Source organism: Cebus imitator, unplaced genomic scaffold (assembly GCF_001604975.1).
Source record: "Cebus imitator isolate Cc_AM_T3 unplaced genomic scaffold, Cebus_imitator-1.0 Scaffold39, whole genome shotgun sequence".
Classification (NCBI taxonomy): domain Eukaryota; kingdom Metazoa; phylum Chordata; class Mammalia; order Primates; family Cebidae; genus Cebus; species Cebus imitator.
In genome coordinates this window covers 852,124-870,985 of record NW_016107354.1, presented here as the reverse complement: position 1 = coordinate 870,985, position 18,862 = coordinate 852,124, and the positions used below count along the sequence as shown (strand labels likewise).

General features: G+C 50.6%; 1 protein-coding gene across 1 annotated transcript in view; it reads left to right on the top strand.

The window, feature by feature from the left end:
- Positions 1–18,862, top strand: part of LOC108302183 (katanin-interacting protein) — a 110,241-nt gene that overhangs the window by 29,840 nt on the left and 61,539 nt on the right. Inside the window, exons 4-8 of the mRNA XM_037737566.1 lie at positions 920–1,092; positions 2,103–2,168; positions 4,036–4,142; positions 6,377–6,479; positions 10,884–11,099. Of these exons, the coding sequence (XP_037593494.1) occupies positions 920–1,092; positions 2,103–2,168; positions 4,036–4,142; positions 6,377–6,479; positions 10,884–11,099 (665 nt within the window). The remainder of the gene's footprint in view (positions 1–919; positions 1,093–2,102; positions 2,169–4,035; positions 4,143–6,376; positions 6,480–10,883; positions 11,100–18,862) is intronic.

Sequence of the window (18,862 nt, the reverse complement as noted above, 5' to 3'; positions counted from 1 at the left end):
CTGGTGAGGCACAAGGGGAAGAGGCTCTTGCCTCCCAAAGTTCTGACATTACAGGCATGAGCCACTGCACCCAGCCTCCGCATTTTCTTTATCCAGTCCACTGCTGATGGGCATTTAGGTTGATTCCATGTCTTTGCTATTGTGAACAGTGCTAGATGAACATACATGTGCATCTATGGTAGGATGATTTATATTCCTCTGTATCGTTCCAATTTTAGTATATGTTCTGCCGAAGTGAGCACGGATGATTTATAACCCTTTGGGTAGATACCCAGTATATCCCAAATATAATGGGATTTCTGCATCAAATGGTAATTCTGTTTTTTGCTCTTTGAGGAATCGCCATGCTGTGTGTGCGTGTGTGTATGTGTGCATGTATGTGTGTAAGCTATTTGAGATGAAGTGGCAGACATCATTCCCATTTACCCCTGAACTCTGTGTGTGTGCGTGTGTGTGTGCATGTGCATGTGCGTGTGTGTGTGTGTTTGTAAGCTATTTAAGTGGCAGACATCATTCCCCTTTACCCCTGAACACTGCAGTATATATCTCCTAAAATCAAGGGCATTCGTTTTACATCACCAGAGTACACTAATGAAATTCAGGACATTTAGCATTAATAGAATACTACTGTCTAAGCCATAGACTGTATTTGAATTTTCCCAGTTGCCACAGTAATGTTCTTTACAGCGCTGCCCCTTCCCCAGGACCAAGTCCCCAAGGCCATTGCTGCATTCAGCCGCTGTGTCTGCCTAGTCTCCTTTAATCTGGAACCGTTTTCTTTGTCTTTTACGACCTTGACATTTTTGGAGAGTACAGGCCAGTTGTTTTATAGAATGTTCCTCAATTGGGGTCTAACAGATTTTGAGCTGCGCTCGGAGAACATAATCTAAAGGAGCATCCTCCTGTCTTCTGCCCTCAGGACCTGGAAGCCGGCGAGAGAGACCCCCGTCTGCAACCCGCAAAACTCTTTTCCAGGCTGAGGACTCAGAGGAAGACGCCTCTGCTGTGCTCCGAGCCATCCAGGTGGAGAACGCGGCCCTGCAGAGGGTGCTCCTCAGCAGAAAGGCTGAGCAGCCAGCCAGCCCACTGCAGGTGCACTGGGGACAGGGAGAGGAACCAGGGTACGCTCCCCATAGCTGCTGTTGAGAAGAGCAAGTGGGCAGAAGAGAGAGGCATAGGGGGCATCGCTGACCGCAGACTCATCCATGTTTCCGACGTTCACAGTCACCCACTGACCTGCTAAGGCTCCCCTTTTTTCCACCTTCTTTCAGCCCTTTGTTTATTTCACAAAGCCTAAGCTGGGTGCTAATCTGCCTCCAGTCCTTGCTGATTTCCCTGCAAACCCTGGATACCTTAGATCAGGGTTGCAAGCCGGTGGGTCAGTGAAGAATGGAGTAAAGAACAAGCTCTGGCTTCCCAGGGGAGGTCTCATTCCCGAGCATGGGCCCTTCAGGCGTCTGCAGTCCTCACTGCTCCCCGTCGTCCTGCCCTTGGCCCACTTCACTTGTTCACAAAACCTCTCTGGGCCTCCAGGGGCTTGAGTTTCCATGTGCTGCCTTTTGCTTTGAGCAGCCAACAGGAAGATAAATGATTGGGGGAGCAGGGACCTTGGTGAGCTGGAGGCATTGGGTATAACGTGGTTTGCCCTTCCTTTCTCAGGAGCTTGGTCTGTGACTTGCCTGGTGAAATCCTTTTTTTTAGCTTGTCCCCTCGATGCTTACAGTAGCCCTGAAATATGCAGGGCTGGTTTCATTGCCTCAATTCACAGATGTGGCCACCAGCACCCAGAGAAACAGGGTGGCCTGCTTCTCTCAAGGACAAGGTGATCACATCTTTGGAAGTGGTTGAGGTCTGCCTGCCTGCAAGCCCAGGGCCCCGTCATCAGCACTGGTTGTTCCCCAGGCTCTATCTTGGGGCTGCTCTTTGGGTGTCCATCGAGCAGCACCCACTGTCTGTTTTCCCAGACCTCTGACCTTGCCCCTGATCTTTACGTCTATGGCACCTTGAGAAAGTCCCTGCCCTTCTCTGTGCCCTCATGTTTCTATGAACAGTGTGGAGTGAATGGCTTTGCTCCAGCATCACATATGATCACATCCTTCCAGGATGCAGAGGGACCACCAGCAAGACCATGGACCAGTCAGCTGAAGAAAGAGGAAGACACCCTTGAGGTCAGTGCCAGGCAGCAATGAGTGGCAAAGCCCCACGCATGTACATAGTGCCCGCTGGCCTCCAGGGCGCATCCTTCATGCTGTCCCACCAGGTCCTCACCGTGTGCCCTGAGCACTCGTGTCATAGATAGGGAGACCGGGGCTGGCATGGCTTACCCAAGGTCACGAGTTGACACCAGAATTCACCCAGGCCTGCTGACTCAAACTGTTGTTTTATTTCTATTTTTTTTTTTTTTTTTTTTTTGAGACAGAGTCTCACTCTGTCGCCCAGGCAGGAGTGCAGTGGTGCAGTCTCGGCTCACTGCAACTTCTGCCTCCCGGGTTCAAGTGATTCTCCCACCTCAGCCTCCCAAGTAGCGGGATTACAGGTGCCCGCCACCACACCTGGCTAATTTTTGTATTTTTAATAGAGACGGGGTTTCACCATGTTGCTCAGTCTTGTCTCGAACTCCTGACTTCAAGTGATCCGCCTGCCTCGGCCTCCCAAAGTGCTGGGATTACAGGCATGAGCCACCACGCCCGGCCTATATTTCTGTTTATTGACAGGACAATGCAAAAACAGACCTTACTTCCTTGAATAAATGCATTTTTGTATCTGTATCTATCTAGGTTAATTAAGTATATCTCAGCAAATTTGGTCCCAGCAAATAAGGATGTGAATTAGTGAAATGCCCAGGACTGTCTTTGCTAGGTTTTACCCGGGTCTGTGCCGTGTGCTCCGAGTACCGAGGCAGCTGAGGCAGGTGAGCCCCGGCCCCACGCAGCTTACAGGCAACAGCAAATAAAGCCATACATAAACAGGGTGACACCCGATGACAATCACAGCTGCTAATATTCGAGAGAATGACAGGGTGTGTCTGTCTCTGACGGGGTGGTCCTGGGTGCCCCTTGGAAGGCATGTCCCATCTGAGCTGAGCCCTGCCTGTTCAGAAGGCACCAGCAACAGGGAACGGCATTCCAGGTGGAAGGAACAGGGGAAAAGCTTTGAGATGGGAACGAGCCCAGCCTGATCAAGGGGCAGGAAGACACCCTTTGTGAGGCGGGCAAGAAGGGATGGAGGAAGAGGAGGGAGACAGAGCCTAGGTAGGGCCGGTGTGAGGTCACACCCCAGAGCACTGGAGCTGTTTGCTGTTTGCATTGATACCCCTTGTCCCGCCAGTTCCCGTCACCCTCGTCTGCCGCTAGCCAGTGTTTCTGACAGGCCTGCAGTACTGCCCAGGTCCGGAATTTCTGGATGACCTAATTCCTGACCCACAGAGATTCCGGGGACTAAAATCATCTGCAGACGGACAGCAGGGCACATTTCTAGCATCGATGATAAATGAAAAAGAAGGGGAAAGGACTCAGAGAATTAAAAATGAAAGGGCCTAATGCTGTTACTGGAATTCTCCACGGAGTCTGCTTACTTTGTACAAAGCAGAACAGGGGCTCCGTTGAGATGGTAACAGGATATTTTTTAGTTTTTTGAGGCAGTTACCCAGGCTGGAGTGCAGTGGCACGATCGTAGCTCACTGCAGCCTCAAACTCCTGGGCTCAAGTGATCCTCCTGCCTCAGCCTCCCAAAATGCTACGGTTACAAGCATAAACCGTCATGTCTGGCCAGTGAAGCATTTTGATGAAAAAAGGTTTCCAGTAGCTCATCGAAGTGGATTGTTTCCTGGGAGCGCCCAGATCATCAGAAGCTGAGTTGGTGTGACGGGTTCTAGACAGAAGCCCCAGGCAGCTGCTGTCACCCTCACGTTCCTGTTCCTGTTTCCTACAAAGGGACTGTCAGCCTGAGCAGGCCTGCCCTTGACCATGACCCTCCTGTGTCTTGGGCCAGGAGTGTTGCCTGAAACATCTGTTTAATTAGCCTTTCCATCCTCAGGGACTTCCCATCACCACGGCGACCACCACTCAGAGGCCGGCCGGGGCAGCAGGGGGAGCCAGAGCCATCGACCAGGCCATCGACAGAACTGGACTTCTGGGAAGCAGGTACCACCAAGGCCGAGGCCAAACCCAAACCCCGTAGCAGTGCAGCCGTGGGGATCTTCTTCATGAGGGTTCCTGTGTTTTTTCAGAACCCCTATTTCTCTCTTTAAGACAGGATCTCGCTCTGTTGCCCGGGCTGGAGTATGGTAGCAAAAACAGCTCACTGCAGCCTCAAACTCTGGGTTAAAATGATCCTCCAGCCTCAGCCTCCCGAGTAGTTGGGGTCACAGGTGTGTGCCACCTACCCAGCTCATTTTTGTACTTTTTTGTAGAGATAAGGTCTCACAATGTTGCCCAGGCTGGTCTCCAACTCCTGGGCTCAAGCAGTCCACCCACCTTGGCCTCCCTAAGTACTGGGATTACAGGCGTGAGCCACCACGTGTGGCCCCAAACTCTTTTAAACTATTCCTTTAGACGGTACTCTTTCTCTCCCTCCAGCCCTAAAGCACTCAAACTGACTTGATTTCTTTCAGGCAAATGGCTCTTGGCTTGGTCAATTTGGCCCCAACCTGTGTAACGTGAACCTCTTCAGGTTTCCAGCGGAATACCCCATGCAGCACAGGGTGTCCAACTTGTTTCCCAGCTGGTCTAGGGGGCGAGGCTGGCCCACAGCAGCATCCTTCGAAGCTCCTTTTCTCTGTTAAAAGTTTGTTCAAACTCAGCATGCTTTTCCATTAACATGTAGCAGCAGTTATTGGAACTGTCAGGTTTTATTATCAAAATAAAGCCTTCCCTCTAGTCTTCAGACAAAATAGATCTTCAGAAAGATGCACTGGGCTGAGCCTGTAGTTTCTGGCATGCCACGGCACACAGACACACTCCCAGGGCTGCTGTGCACAGCTGTGCATGTTGTATACTGCGCAAAGTGCCTGGCTGAGGGGAAGAAGGGGCTGAAATCCAGTCTGCTTGCTGGTCACTAAGCTCGGGGCCTGACCTAGGGCCATATCAGCCCAGAAAGGGGGTGGTGGCTTTTCTGCATGAAGAAGGAATTCACTAGCCAAGCTGTGTGCCTCCAGGTCTGTGTCCACCTAGAGGGAGTCCTTTATTATAACTTACAGGAAAACTGAATAGGCTAAAGGCAACGCCATCCATTCTTCTAACACTTTTCAGGCCTCAGGTGGAAATCAGGGCCGTGTGCCATCGTGGCCATAATAAGAACTAGCAGGGAAACCCCTGCTGTGGACAGGCAAAGTGGCTCACACCTGTGATCCCAGCACTTTGGGAGGCCGAGACGGGCAAATCACCTGAGGTCAGGAGTTCAAGACCAGTCTGGCCAACATGGTGAAAACTCCATCTCTACTAAAAATACAAAAATCATCTGAGCGTGGTGGCGCATGCCTGTAACCCCAGCTACTTGGGAGGCTGAGGCAGGACAATCGCTTGAAACCCTGAGGCGGCGGAGGTTGTAGTGAGCCGAGACTGCGCCATTGCACTCCAGCCTGAGCACAAAGGTTCTTTGTACCTTTTAAAAGCATAAACCATTCTTAGCTCACAGACTCTACAAAAACAGAGTGAAACTTCATCTCAAAAAAAAAAAGAGAGAGAGAAAAGGCTAGGTCATGAGGATGTTTTACATCTGATGCAGTTTATTACAGACAGCATGCGCTTCGCCAAATGTTTCTTTCCTCAGCATCAAGATCCTTTGTGCTTCAGGGTCTTGGGGGTACCCAGCTGTAAACTGCACACGTGGGCACGTTTGCAAGTGATGAAGGCATGCTCTGCTGGGTTTAGAATGCCCATGTCCTCAGAAACCGGAGCTGCCGGGCAGCTCTCCAGCCCAGGGGTCAAGGCCAGATAGTAAATACGCTTTTCGGCTGGTTTTGTTGCTGTCGTTGTTATAGTTTGTTTCTTTGTACAACCTTTTAAAAACATAAACCATCCTTAGTTCACTGGCGGTACGAAAACAGGCCGTGGGCTGGATTTGACTTGCAGGCCTTAGTTCGGCTGACCCCTGCTCTTGACTCCCAAGTTCTAAGCTTAGGGAGGTCACTTGGCCACCTTGCCTCAAATAGTGTTTCCCCAGCTGGCTCTGATTCCATCACTAATTGTACAGCCATTTATAAAGGGGGAAAAACGGCAAGCCTGCCCTTGCCTTTGAACTGGATGCAGAGTACATACTTCCTCTTCAAATCATTTCCTGTCCCCGAGAAGGAAATGTCAGTGTGGCACCTTTGACTGGAATGTTCTTTTGTGTGTCATTTACTGCTACCTGTTTGCTAAAACCAAATCCCTTTCAGACAGCAGCAGAAGCTTCTGAAAGTCCCCCAGGCCGTCGAAAGTGACTCTGCCCATCTCAGCAGGGCGGTTTCAGCAACCAAGGAGCAAGTTTCAGACGCAGAGGTGAGAGCCTTGACTTGATTTTCCGCTGCACATTCAGGAAGGCTTCCTGGGAACAGTCATTTCGCATCGGTGGGGATTGCTCTGACCGTGGTTAAATTAGCATCTCTCGGCCCGTGTCTCCCTCTCCCCTCCTCCCCAGCACACAGAGGATTAGGTGATGGAGAGTAGGAGCAGAGAAAGGAGGAGGTGGGCCAGGAGCTTTAGCGGAGAGAGGCCCGTCCCCACGAGAGGAAGCTCATAGGAAAATGCCCAACATCGCTGGCAATCAAGAAATGCAAATTGCAGCAACCTGAGCATCCCGTTTGCTCTCGGAATTGACAAATTATTTCTGACGATAACCTCAAGTGCTAGCAAGGTTACAATAAAGCTGTGGCAGCCACACACACGTGGCCGGCAGCTGGATAAACAAGTGAAACGCTCTCGGGAAACAGAATGCTTGACCTTAGGAAGAACCTTGGAAATACTTCTGTCTTTCCGCCCCGTAATCCCACTCCCTTATGTAAGGAAATCACCCAACAGAAATAAAAAGCTAGGGGCACAACAAGGTCCGTTACAGAATTATTGGACGTAGGAGAGACATTTTTTTAAACCTCGTCGTCTCCTAACAGTGGAGTGAATCGGGAAAGTACGATCCGTCAGCACGATGCGGTAGTATAAAATGGTGGAAGCCATCATTCCGAGACAACGCAACGGGGAACGCTAAGACATGCCAACCTAACTGTAACAGGGATGTCAATCTTCCAGTCCAGTGTGATTGCAACAGCTGTGCAAAGGTGTGGCCATTGAGTGTGCTGATGGAGCTGGGACACAAAATACAAAAGGGAACTGTGGCATCAGCGTGCTAGGATTAATGATGATTCCATTTTCCTTCCTTCCTTCCTTCCATTCTTTCTTCCTTCCTTCCTCCCTGCCTCCCTCCCTCCCTCCTCCCTTCCCCCATTCCCCCTTTCTCCTCTTCCCCCCCTTCCTTCCTTCTTCCTTCTTCCTTCCTTCCTTCCTTCCTTCGTGCTCTGTTGCCCAGGCTGGAATGCAGTGGTGCCATCTCGGCTCACTTCAACCTCCACCTCCCAGGTTCAAGCGATTCCCCTGTCTCAGCCTCCCCAGTAGCTGGGATTACAGGTGTGCGCCACCAAACCCGGCTAATTTTTGTATTTTTAATAGAGGTGGGGTTTCGCCATGTTGGCCAGTTTGGTCTCTAACTCCTGGCCTCAAGTGACCTGCCTGGCTCGGCCTCCCACAGAGCTAAGATTATGGGCATGAGCCACCACACCTGGCCTCTATTTTTTTGTGCCCTAAAAGGTGTGTGTCCCGGCACGTCCTTCCTGCCCCTACCTTCGCCCAAGCCATTCTCAGTGTTATTTGGTATGGTGATCACCAATCTTACTACTGGCCCGTGAGGACGTAATGTGAAGTCCTCCCAAAGCCACACATAAAATCCTATGAGAGCAGAGAGGCCTCTGAGCTGGCTTGGCCTGGACTGGACTTCCAGCTTTGAATCTGGCGCCATCATTTAGAGCTTGTGTGACCTTAGACAAGCCTCTTAAGCTGTCTGGTCCTGGCACTCAAATAGGGTCAATAATCCATGGCCCACAGGCCGCTGTGCGCATGAAACAGGAAAGGTCTCTGAGGGCGTGCACCTCAGCGCAGAGAGAGGCCAACCACTATCAACTAGAAGTTCAGCATCGAGAAAAAGCAAAGCTTTGCTCCCTACTGCATGGAGTAGTTGCTTTATTTTTATTACTTTAATTAATGGATGTGTTTTAGAGACAGGGCCTTGTTCTGTCTCCCAGGCTGGTGTGCAGTGGGTGTGATCATGGCTCACTGCAGCCTTGAACTCCTTGCTCAGTCAGTCCTCCCATCTTAGCCTCCCGTGTAGCTGGGACCACAGGGGCCCCCCAGCACACCTGGCTATTTAAAAAAAAAAAAATTGTAGATTTTTTTGTAAATTGGGATACCGCCAAGCAGGGTCCGAAATCAGGCAGTACAGACGCAGAAGGAGCCACTGAGTAGCAGTAGACAAGGTGTGACACGCTTAGTGAGTAGGTCCTTCAGCTTTTTCATTTACAAACGCAGCTGAGGCATTTGCACATTTCAGATTGCACCGGGTGGGAGTTCTAGCAGCCCTCTGAGAGGCAGCCTGCCTCCCATCTGGCCCTCCTGCCTCCCACCAACAAGCAAGGTGAACAGGGCCACTTCTTCGGCATCCCCCAGACTGACCGCTCACCTGGCCCTGGATTGCTCCTCACAAGCACAAGCTCATTAACCTCCCAGTCCCCTGGAGTCAGCCAGGCCAGTTTAGCTTCATCCCTGCCCTGCGTGCCTGGGACTCAGACCCAGGGCAGCAGAGGGCTTGGCCAGGACCCCACATGGCTATGGAGCAAAAGGAGGAAGCTGTGGGTGTCAAGGGCCTAGCTAATCAAAACAGGCCCTATCTTTCATCTGGGAGCTGTGAGCTGACCTCTCTCCTTCCTCCCCATCTGCATTCCCACCATGTGGCAATCAAGGCCCCTCCAAACACACACGGAGAGCACTAGCACATCTCGCTGGCTATTAATTAAAAAAATAAGTGGGGAACAGTTGCTGTTCATTTACTCGGCTCCCTGCTCACAGAACCATTGCAGATTACCGGTGCTAATTAACAGAGGGCATGTGCACGCGGGGAATGCACCATTTTGTGAGTGACTGATCCGTGGCGACCAGTGCTGCAGTCGGCCCCGGAGGGCCTCAGGAAGCCATTCCGAAGGGTGGCCATTTATTGATGACATTCACGCAGGCTCTCAGAGCAGACAGCCGACGCGGGAAGGAGGCAGGCATTAAAATCAATGAAGGAGAGAAACAGAAAGAAACAGACACTTACAGGGCGCACCCAGGGCCGGGGCTCGTGGTAGGGCCTCCTTGGGTATTGATATCTTGTTTAAGGCCTGTGGCAGGATTATCACGTAGATGGTGTCATCTCGTCTTCCCCAACCAGGCCAAGGGATGTCAAGTGACTTGTCCAAGGCCAGGTGGGCCATGTAACCTACTATATCAGTCTGCTCAGGCTGCCATAACAAAATACCACACACTGGGGGGCTTCAGTAACAGAGATTTGTTTTCTCACAGTTCTGGAGGCTGGAAGTCCAAGGTCAGGTGTGGGCAGGTTTGGTTTAGTCCTGAGGCCTCTCTCTTGCAAGCAGCTGCCTTCTTGCTGTGCTCTCACATGATGGTCTTTTTCTGTGTGCATTTCCTGGTGTGTCTCTCTGTGCATCCAACTTTCCTCTTATAAGGACACCAATTAGATTGGATTAGCCCTCCCACTGACCCCACAGCCTCATTTTAATTTAATCACCTGTTTGAAGGCCTTATCTCCAAAGACAGTCGTATTCTGAGGTACTGGGGATTAGGGTTTCAACAGATGAATTTGGAAGGGACAAAATTCAGCCCATAAACTTTTTTTTTTTTTTTGACTGGGTCTTTCACCCAGCCTGGAATGTAGCGGTGTGAACATGGCTCACTGCAGCCTCAACCTCCTGGGCTCAAGCAGTCCACCTGCCTCAGCCTCCTGTGTAGCTGGTACTACAGGCATGTTTCACTGTGCCCAGCTCATTTTTTAAAAAATTATTTTGTAGGGCCGGGCACGGTGGCTCACGCCTGTAATCCCAGCACTTTGGGAGGCCGAGGCGGGTGGATCACGAGGTCAAGAGATCGAGACCATCCTGGTCAACATGATGAAACCCCGTCTCTACTAAAAATACAAAAAAAATTAGCTGGGCATGGTGGCGCGTGCCTGTAATCCCAGCTACTCAGGAGGCTGAGGCGGGAGAATTGCCTGAACCCAGGAGGCGGAGGTTACGGTGAGCCGAGATTGCGCCATTGCACTCCAGCCTGGGTAACAAGAGTAAAACTCCGACTCAAAAAAAAAAAAAAAAAAAATATTTTGTAAAGCCAGGGTCTCGCTTTGTTGCTTAAGGCTGATCCTGAACTCCTGGCCTTCAGGAATCCTCCCAATTTGGCCTCCCAAAATGCTGCCACCGTGCCCAGCCTCGGCTCGTAACACCTACTCAATTCAGCAGATGTTGTGACAAGCTTCTGGGTCCTGAACACTTGAGTAGCGGGGGAGAGGTGTGAATATTCAGGCAGAATTCAATGCTTTTTAACATTTTTATTTATTTGTAAACTCTCAAACAGCATGCTGATAGAGTGCCAGGTACACAGCGACTCTATTTTGAATGCTTTGCAGAATGAACTCATTTAATCACTGTGATAACCATAGCTAGTGGGTGCCATTCTTATCCTCATAGTACAGATGGAGAGACTGAGACCCTGAAGGTCAACTAACTTTTTGAAGGCAGTGGTAGCAGAGAGGGAGCCGAATTCAAGCCTGTCATGTCTTAATCCTTTGGTGTTATTTTTCTCTTCTTTGAGGACAAACAGAGAATGAGGGCAGAGGAGATCAAAGATGCCATCTACGTGACCATGGAGATCCTGTCCAACTGGGGCAACTCGTGGTGGGTGGGGCTCACAGAAGTCGAGTTCTTTGATCTGAACGACACGAAGCTGTATGTGTCGCCCCACGATGTGGATATCCGGAACACAGCCACTCCTGGGGAGCTGGGCCGCCTCGTCAACAGGAACTTAGCTGTGAGTTGAGGGGCACTGGATCGCTTGTATTCCTATGCATTTTCTCTGTCCTTGATAAGTCTGAGTTAAGGGTATTAGTGGAGGGAGGGGAAGAACAGCAAAATCTGGCCGGGCACAGTGGCTCACACCTGTAATCCCAGAACTTTGGGAGGTCAAGGCAGGCAGATCATTTGAGGTCAGGAGTCCAAGACCAGGGTGGGCAACAAGGCAAAACCCTGTCTCTGCAAAAAAACACAAAAAAAATTAGCCAGGCATCATGGCTCATGCCTGTAGTCCCAGCTACTTGGGAGGCCGAGGTGGGAGGATCTCCTGAGCCCAGGGAGGCTGAGGCTGCAGTGAGCTGTGATTGCAACAGTGCGTTCCAGACTGAGCAACAGAGGGAGACCTTCTTTCCAAAAACAAAAACAAAAATAGTCCAGGCACGGTGGCTCATGCCTATAATCCCAGCACTTTGGGAGGCCGAGGCGGGTAGATCACTTGAGGTCAGGAGTTGGAGACCAGCCCGGCCAACGTGGCGAAACCCCGTGTCTACTAATAATACAAAAATTAGCCAGGTGTGGTGGCGCATGCCTGTAGTCTCAGCTACTTCAGCAGGCTGAGCCAGGAGAATCGCCTGAACCCGGGAGGTGGAGGTTGTAGTGAGCCAAGATTGTGCCACTGCACTCCAGCCTGGGTGACAGAGTGAGATTCTGTCTCTAAATAAATAAATCGAATCTACCAGGGTTGTTCATTTGGGCAAAGTTGGGGAGGAGCCTGGGGGAACGGTACTGGCAGAGGCCCCTGACACTCTCTCCCGAAGCTGTTTCCCAGCCCCTGCTCTGTGGGGTTTTCTTAGTGGAGCCAATTCACCTGCTCTGTTACCCACCTTGCAGTTCTCCATAGTCACCACCAAACGCTGGACCTCAGGGGTCATTAAGGTCAATGAGTGTTCTTTGTAGTTGAAGAAACTACAGCGTGGAGGAGGGCAGTGACTTGGCCAAGGTCACACAGCTGGAAGGTAGCGGAGCCAAGTTCACATCAGGCAGCCCGGGCCAGGACCCTTGCCCACACCCTCTCAGGACCCTGCCGCCCCAAGGTCGTTAGGTGCACACTCCACAAACATTGAGCGTATTTTTCCTTTAAATATCCAACAGAGCCAGGTACAGTGGCTCATGCCTGTAATCACAGCACTTTGGGAGGCCGAGGCGGGCAGATCACCTGAGGCCAGGAGTTCGAGACCAGTCTGGCCCACATGGTGAAACCCCGTCTCTATTAAAAATACCAAAATTAGCCAGTGTGGGGGTGCACACCTGTAGTCCCAGCTACTTGGGAGGCTGAGGCAGGAGAATCGTTGGAATCTAGGAGGGGAGGTTGCAGTGAGCCAAGATTGTACTACTACACTCCAGCCTGAGTGACAGAGCAGGACTCCTCTGGCTCAATAAACAAACACAAACAACAGAATTTACAAAAAAGAAGATTGGGGAGGGGCCTGGCATTTTTCCTTCCTGCGGCTTACAAGCTGGACACAAGAGGCTGTGAGCTAAACTGAGCCAGAATAGCCAGCCACGTCGTCTTTGCTATGCTGGGCCTTAGCATCATTCATAATCATCTCCTGAGAGACCTGGGAAGATGCTGTTGTTATTACGTGATCATAGCTCACTGCAGCCTCAAACCCCTGGGCTCAAGCTGTCCTCCTGCCTCAGCCTCCTAAATAGCTGGGACTACAAGCACACAGTACTACATCTGGCTAATTTTGTAAATGTTTTTATAGAGCCTGGGTTTCACCATGTTGCCCGGGCTGGTCATAAACTCCTGGCCTCAAGCCATCCTCCCACCTTGGCCTCCCAAAGTGCTGGGATTATGGGCATGAGCCACCATGCCCAGTCTTTGCCGTTATTGTTGTTACTATTAATAGTATTAATACCACTGAGAGGTAGTTAGTGTTATTCCCATTTTAAAGAAGAGGAAACAGAAGAAGCAGTCTTTGAAATTTCCGATTCTAGAGACCCAGATTCTGGTCTTGACTCTGGCCTGGGACAACTTACCTGCCTTCTCTGAGAGTGGATTTTTCTGCCTGCTAAAAAATGGGAGATTGGGTCAATCATCTGTTAGGATTCTTAGATTTCCAGCCGCAGAAGCAGAGTCTAGCTCAGTTAGCACATTTTTAAACAGTAACTATGTTTTAGGTCTTTCGAGTAGCGAGTGTACTCACTGTCATGTAGGCCAGGAGAGGACAGGCCTTGTGGGAACAAGGGTTTCAGGGAGCATCCTGGAATGCTGGCCGCCAAGGGCGTGGTCTTCTTTTGGGGGTGGGTAATGAACAGGAGGATGTGAGGTTCTTCTGGAAAGATTCTCCTCTTGGACTGGAGGTTCTGGGGAGATCATGCCATCCTACTTAGAGTTGACTGATTGGGCCTTCGTGTGAGTGGTCACTTCCATGACACCCAAAACCATGACTGACTTACATCCTAAACTGGGTCCTGACTCAAGGCTGTGGGCTGCGTTCGGGAAAGGGAACAAATGAGAAGGGAAGATGGAGAAAAGCATAAAGCTTCATTCACTTCGTTCATGCAGCAGCCATTTATGGAGATGCCGTGGCAGCGTTCGTAGGCCGCTTGATTTGTCCTCGCGACTCTCTGCTGGAAACAGTCTCAGGAGAGGAAGGCTGATGGACCAGCCCAACTAAGGCAGGGCACCTTGATGCCACTTCCACCAACATGCCCCAGCAGGGCAGGAAGGGATTCTCCCTGAAGGAGTTCACGATTGCTTGGGAAATGTGTCATATATGTCATAAATAAAAATAAAGAAATTCAAGATCGCCACAAAAAGAAAGGCAGGCTGGTTGCTAGATAGTCAAGAAGCAGCAGCCGTCCCCAGGGCTGGACTGGGGAGGTCCGAGTCCCCTTCTAGATCAGCGCTCTGTGACCTCAGCCCTCGAAAGACGGTCCCTTGGCTGTGGGTAATGGCTGCCTGGGTGCTGTCGCCTGGCCTGGTCCTGTTCTGCCTCCAGATTCAAGTCTGTAGGCTCCCATGCTTGCTGCTGGGGCTTGGTCCACCCTCACCACCTCTCCCCTGCCCCCCTCTTGCAGAAGCAGTGGCGTTTTGGAAGCCTGCTCTCCAGAACAGAGCACACCAGGGGCGATAAAAAGCATCATTGGATTTGATGGGGACCAATTCTGATGATTGCTGTCCCTTCCTTCTGTGCAGCAGAGGCTGGGACGCTTTGCCATGTGATGGCCCATGGTTTTGGTGGATTTGAGGTTTTTATTTTTTGGCCCTGTGATTGGGACATGAGGCAGCTGTGTCCCCCTGGGCTGCTGGGGCTCTGGGCTCATCTGCAGGAAGGCTGGATTCCCCTTACTTCCCTGATTCGGGGCTTCCCTCATCCTGGGTCCCAGGCCCGGGGCTACAGGAACACAGTGCCTCTCAGACCCATCCAATGACACCGGCGCGTGCCAGCCACAGCCTGGCGCATGGCGTCGTTTAACCCTCACAGGAACCTTGGGATGACTCTCCCCCTTTTATCAATGAGGAAAAACAAGAGTAAGAGGACGTGAGGAAGAGGCACCTGCCCCAGGCCATGCAGCATAGCTGATGGAGCCCACCTGACAGCTGAGGTATCTGGAAGCGGAGGCTGGGTTTGAAAGAGCAAATGCTTCAGTGGAGGTGAATTGGGGTATTCAGATGTGAGAGTGCCCCAGCCTCTGCGGAAATTCCTCCCGTCTGTGCCCGCACCACCTCTCTCACTGGCGGCATCTCAGCCCAAGGCCTCAAACGACTCCGGATTTGTACACCTAGCCCTGCCTGCTCCTCTGAGTTCCTGAAATGAATGGCAGCTTCCTGCCTGACATCTCTTGGCTCTCTCCTGGCCATCTCAGACTTTGTTATTATTATTAGTTTTTTAGAGACAGGATCTTGCTCTGTTACCCAGGCTGTCGAACGGGGATGCAGTCATAGCTAACTAAAAACATATGTTCATTAAAAAAAAACTTGTGCCTGCGTGTTCACAGCAGCATTGTTCGTAATAGCCAAAAGTGGTAGAAACAGCCAGATGTACATCAACGGATGAATAAAGAAAATATAGTATTTCTACAACATGGAATATTATTCAGCTCTAAAAAGGGACGAAGTATTGCTACATGATACGACCTGGATGAACCTTGAAAACATTATGCCAAGTGAAAGAAGCCAGACACAGAAGGCTGTATAGTATATAACTCCATGTATATGTAATGTCCAGAATAGGCACATCTGAAGACAAAAACTAGGTTAGTCATTGCCAGAGGCCGGGAGGAGGCAGGCATGAGGAGAGACTGCTCATAAAGTGGGTATCTTTTGGGGGTGGTGGTAAAAATGTATTGGAAGGAAATAGTGGTAATGTTTGCACAACCTTGTGAATATACAAAAGCACCACGGAACTGAATGCTTTAAAATGGCAAATTTTATGCTATATGAATTATATCTCAATTAAAAAAGAAAAAAAAGGACAGAGAAATGTCATACACCATTCTCCGGCTTTCCCCAGTGGTAAATTTTCTGTAACTGTAGTACATTATCAAAACCAGACCTTTACATTGGGATAATGTACTTGTATGTACGTGTGTATAGTTCTATGCAGTTTGATCACGTATGTAGATTTCTTTCTAAAGACACAGACAGTGAGATACAGACCAGTTCCATCACACCAAGGAGCTCCCTTGGGCTCCTCCTGCACAGCCACACGTCCCCATGCCCAGTCCTGACAAGAGAAACCACCGAGCTGTTCCTCTACATACTTTTGCGGTTTCAAGAATGCTATGTAAATGCAGTCATACCATTTATTTCGCATTTATGTCACCGCCAAAGTTGGTAGCCTTTCTGAGACTCGCTTTTTTTACTCGGCGTAATGCCCTTGACATCCTTCCAGATTGTTGTGAGTGTCAGTGGTTTGTTCCTTTTCAATGCAATGGTTTATTAAATTGGAGCTGCTTCTGAGGGCAGTGCAGTACCTCCCGGCGCGTTGCTATTCAGTGTGATGTTCACGCCGGAGTTAAAAAGGCACCTTTGGTTTAGGAGTTACCTCCTCAGAGAAGCCTTCTCTGACCATCCATTTGAAAGTAGCTGTTCCATGAGCCATGAATAATTCTCTCTTATTTTTTTCCTGGAATGTGTCCCTGCTTGATTTTATTTCTTGGAAACATTACCTGTTTGCCTTCCCTCATAGCACAGAGCTGCTAGGGCCTGGCGGGTCAGGTTCCCCTGCTCAGTGTCGGCACCCCAGGAGGGACCCTGCACAGTGTTTGTTGGGCAAGTTATGGAGTAGATGTGTCAGTGCTACTCCCATCCCTCGCCCTAGCACCTCAGGGAACACTGACTGCTTTTCTGAATGGCAGCATTGAGATTTCTTTCTTGGAGGATTCTTTTTGTGGCCTCCAGGATCCACTTTGCCTCCCATGCAGAGAGAAATTGAGCACCCCCACTCCCCACTGCCAGGAGCAGCACTCAATCAACATTGGTGGGAGCTGGGGTATTTATACCCCAGGGGTATAAATACCCCAGCTCCCTGGCCCCCTGGGTGCAGTCACTCTGAGGCCTGTTCCACCCTGGCTCCCAGATTCCCCAGAGGGATTCAGCTCCAGTTGCCCACCTTCCCTGCCTTGTCTCACTTCCCCACCCTCCTGCTGATATTTTCTGCTCTGTCTAAATAAACTACTTACCCGTTGATCCTTGCCTCAGGGTCTGCTTCTGGGGGAAGCCCAAGACCGAATGAATTAACACATGAAAAATGGAGGTTTGGATCCTCACTCCACCACGTGGGCACTGAGCAACCTTAGGCTATCCCTCCCCTCGCTGAGCTTTGGCCTGTTTTTGTCGGTAGCACATGCGTTACAGCAATGTCTGCCTCCTGGGGTTTCCACAGAACCAAGGGCGGTAACAGCAGCTTGAAGGCGCCCAAGTTCCCATTCTGCTGTCTTCCTTACCCCCGGGATGGGGAGGGAGGAGCTGCAGATGCTCTGCCTCCTGCCCTGGCACCAAGGAGTTTGCCCAGCATGTAATAGGTCAGCTCTGGGCAGCTTCCCATCAGCCTTTCTCTCCGAGATCCTGTGTGTGGAGAGGAAACATCAGAAGGCTGGGTAGCTAATGAGACCCAGAGTTATCCGCAGGTTAATGTTCTTTGACTCTGAACACCACAATTCCCACTCCTCCCTCCTGTTATTCCTCCCGCTGACAGACATGTGAAGGGAAATCAATTACAGTCCCCCTCGCCCACATCTAAGGGTCAGCCATCAGTCTCTTCCTTTGTCAGGCAGCCACAGTGCCCCATTTGAGGCCCCCACTCAGCAAAGGAATGTGACTCCCCCACTGGATTTGGGGATGTGGTTTCCTGACCCCTCACAGCTGCCCAGAGCACTACAAGTTCTTGTGGAGCTGGAGAAACTTGCCAGAATAACTCAGAACCCCTTGAACTCATCGTTCCTTCTTAACAAAAGCTGCCTCCTCCCTCCTGAAAGGCACCATTGTCACGGAAACAAGCCCCCTTTGTCCTCCACCGCAGCTGGCGCCTGGGCCTCCCATCTCCTGGGGGCCTATGAAACCCCAGATCAGCCAATCCTCCCTCCCTGGCTCTGTCAAGTAGCAGGCACGTTCCTGGTGACTGTTGAGATGTTCTCAAATGCAGGGTGATGCCCCTTTGAGATAAAAAGGGACAACTTAGCCAGTGTCAGGCCCGCAGAGGTTGCCTATTGGCAGATGGGACTTGCTGTTGCTGCTGGACCGCAGACTCAGTGCCTGCAGGGGTCAGGCAGAGGCTTGAGAGGGAATTGAGGTGGATTTGAAGCAGTAGGGAGTGGTGGGACCTGGGAGCCCTGGGGAACAGTAAGTTTCAGGGTGGCACACTTGGCTCCAGGCAACAGCCATTAGGGCCCCTGAGCTGCCATTTCTTCTGAGTCTGCAGAGGGGTCAGAAACATGGCTGTTGGGAGAAATCTCCCCCCTCACCTTTTTTTTGAGACAGAGTCTTACTCCATTATCCAGGCTGGAGTGCAGTGGTGCGATGTTGGCTCACTGCAACCTCTACCTTCCAGGTTCATGCAATCCTCCTGCCTCAGCCTACCGAGTAGCTGGAATTACAGGCATGTGCCACCACATTCAGCTACGTTTTGTATTTTTTTTTTTTTCTTTTAGTAGAGACGGGGTTTTACCACATTGACCAGGCTGGTCTCCAACTCTTGCCCTCAGATGATCTGCTCACCTTGACCTCCAAAGTGCTGGGATTACAGGCATGAGTCGCTGCACCTGGCCCCCATATTTTTTTCTTAGAGACAGGATCTCACTATGTTGCCCAGGCTAGAGTGCAGTGGTTCCAAACTCCTGGGTTCAAGCGATCCTCCCACCTCAGACTCCCGAGAGTAGCCAGGACTATAGGCAAACGATGCCACACCCTGCTAATTTTTAAAAATTTTTTGTAGATTCAAGGTCCCTCTGTATTGCTTAGGCTGGTCCCTAACTCCTGGCCTCAAGTGATCCTCCTGCTTCAGCCTCCCAAATCACTGGGATTAATGGCATGAGCCACTGTATCTCTCTGAATCACCCCCTTTTTAAATGTTGACAATCAATTTGTCTTTGCTTTTTTTTTTTTTTTTCACATTGCATTAACTAAACAAATACTTCTGCAAGCCAGATCCAGCTTAGTCTCTTCTCTTTATTTTTTTTTTTTTTTGAGACGGAGTCTTGCTCTGTCACCAGGCTGGAGTTCAGTGGCACAATCTCAGCTCACTGCAACCTCCACCTCTCGGGTTCAAGTGA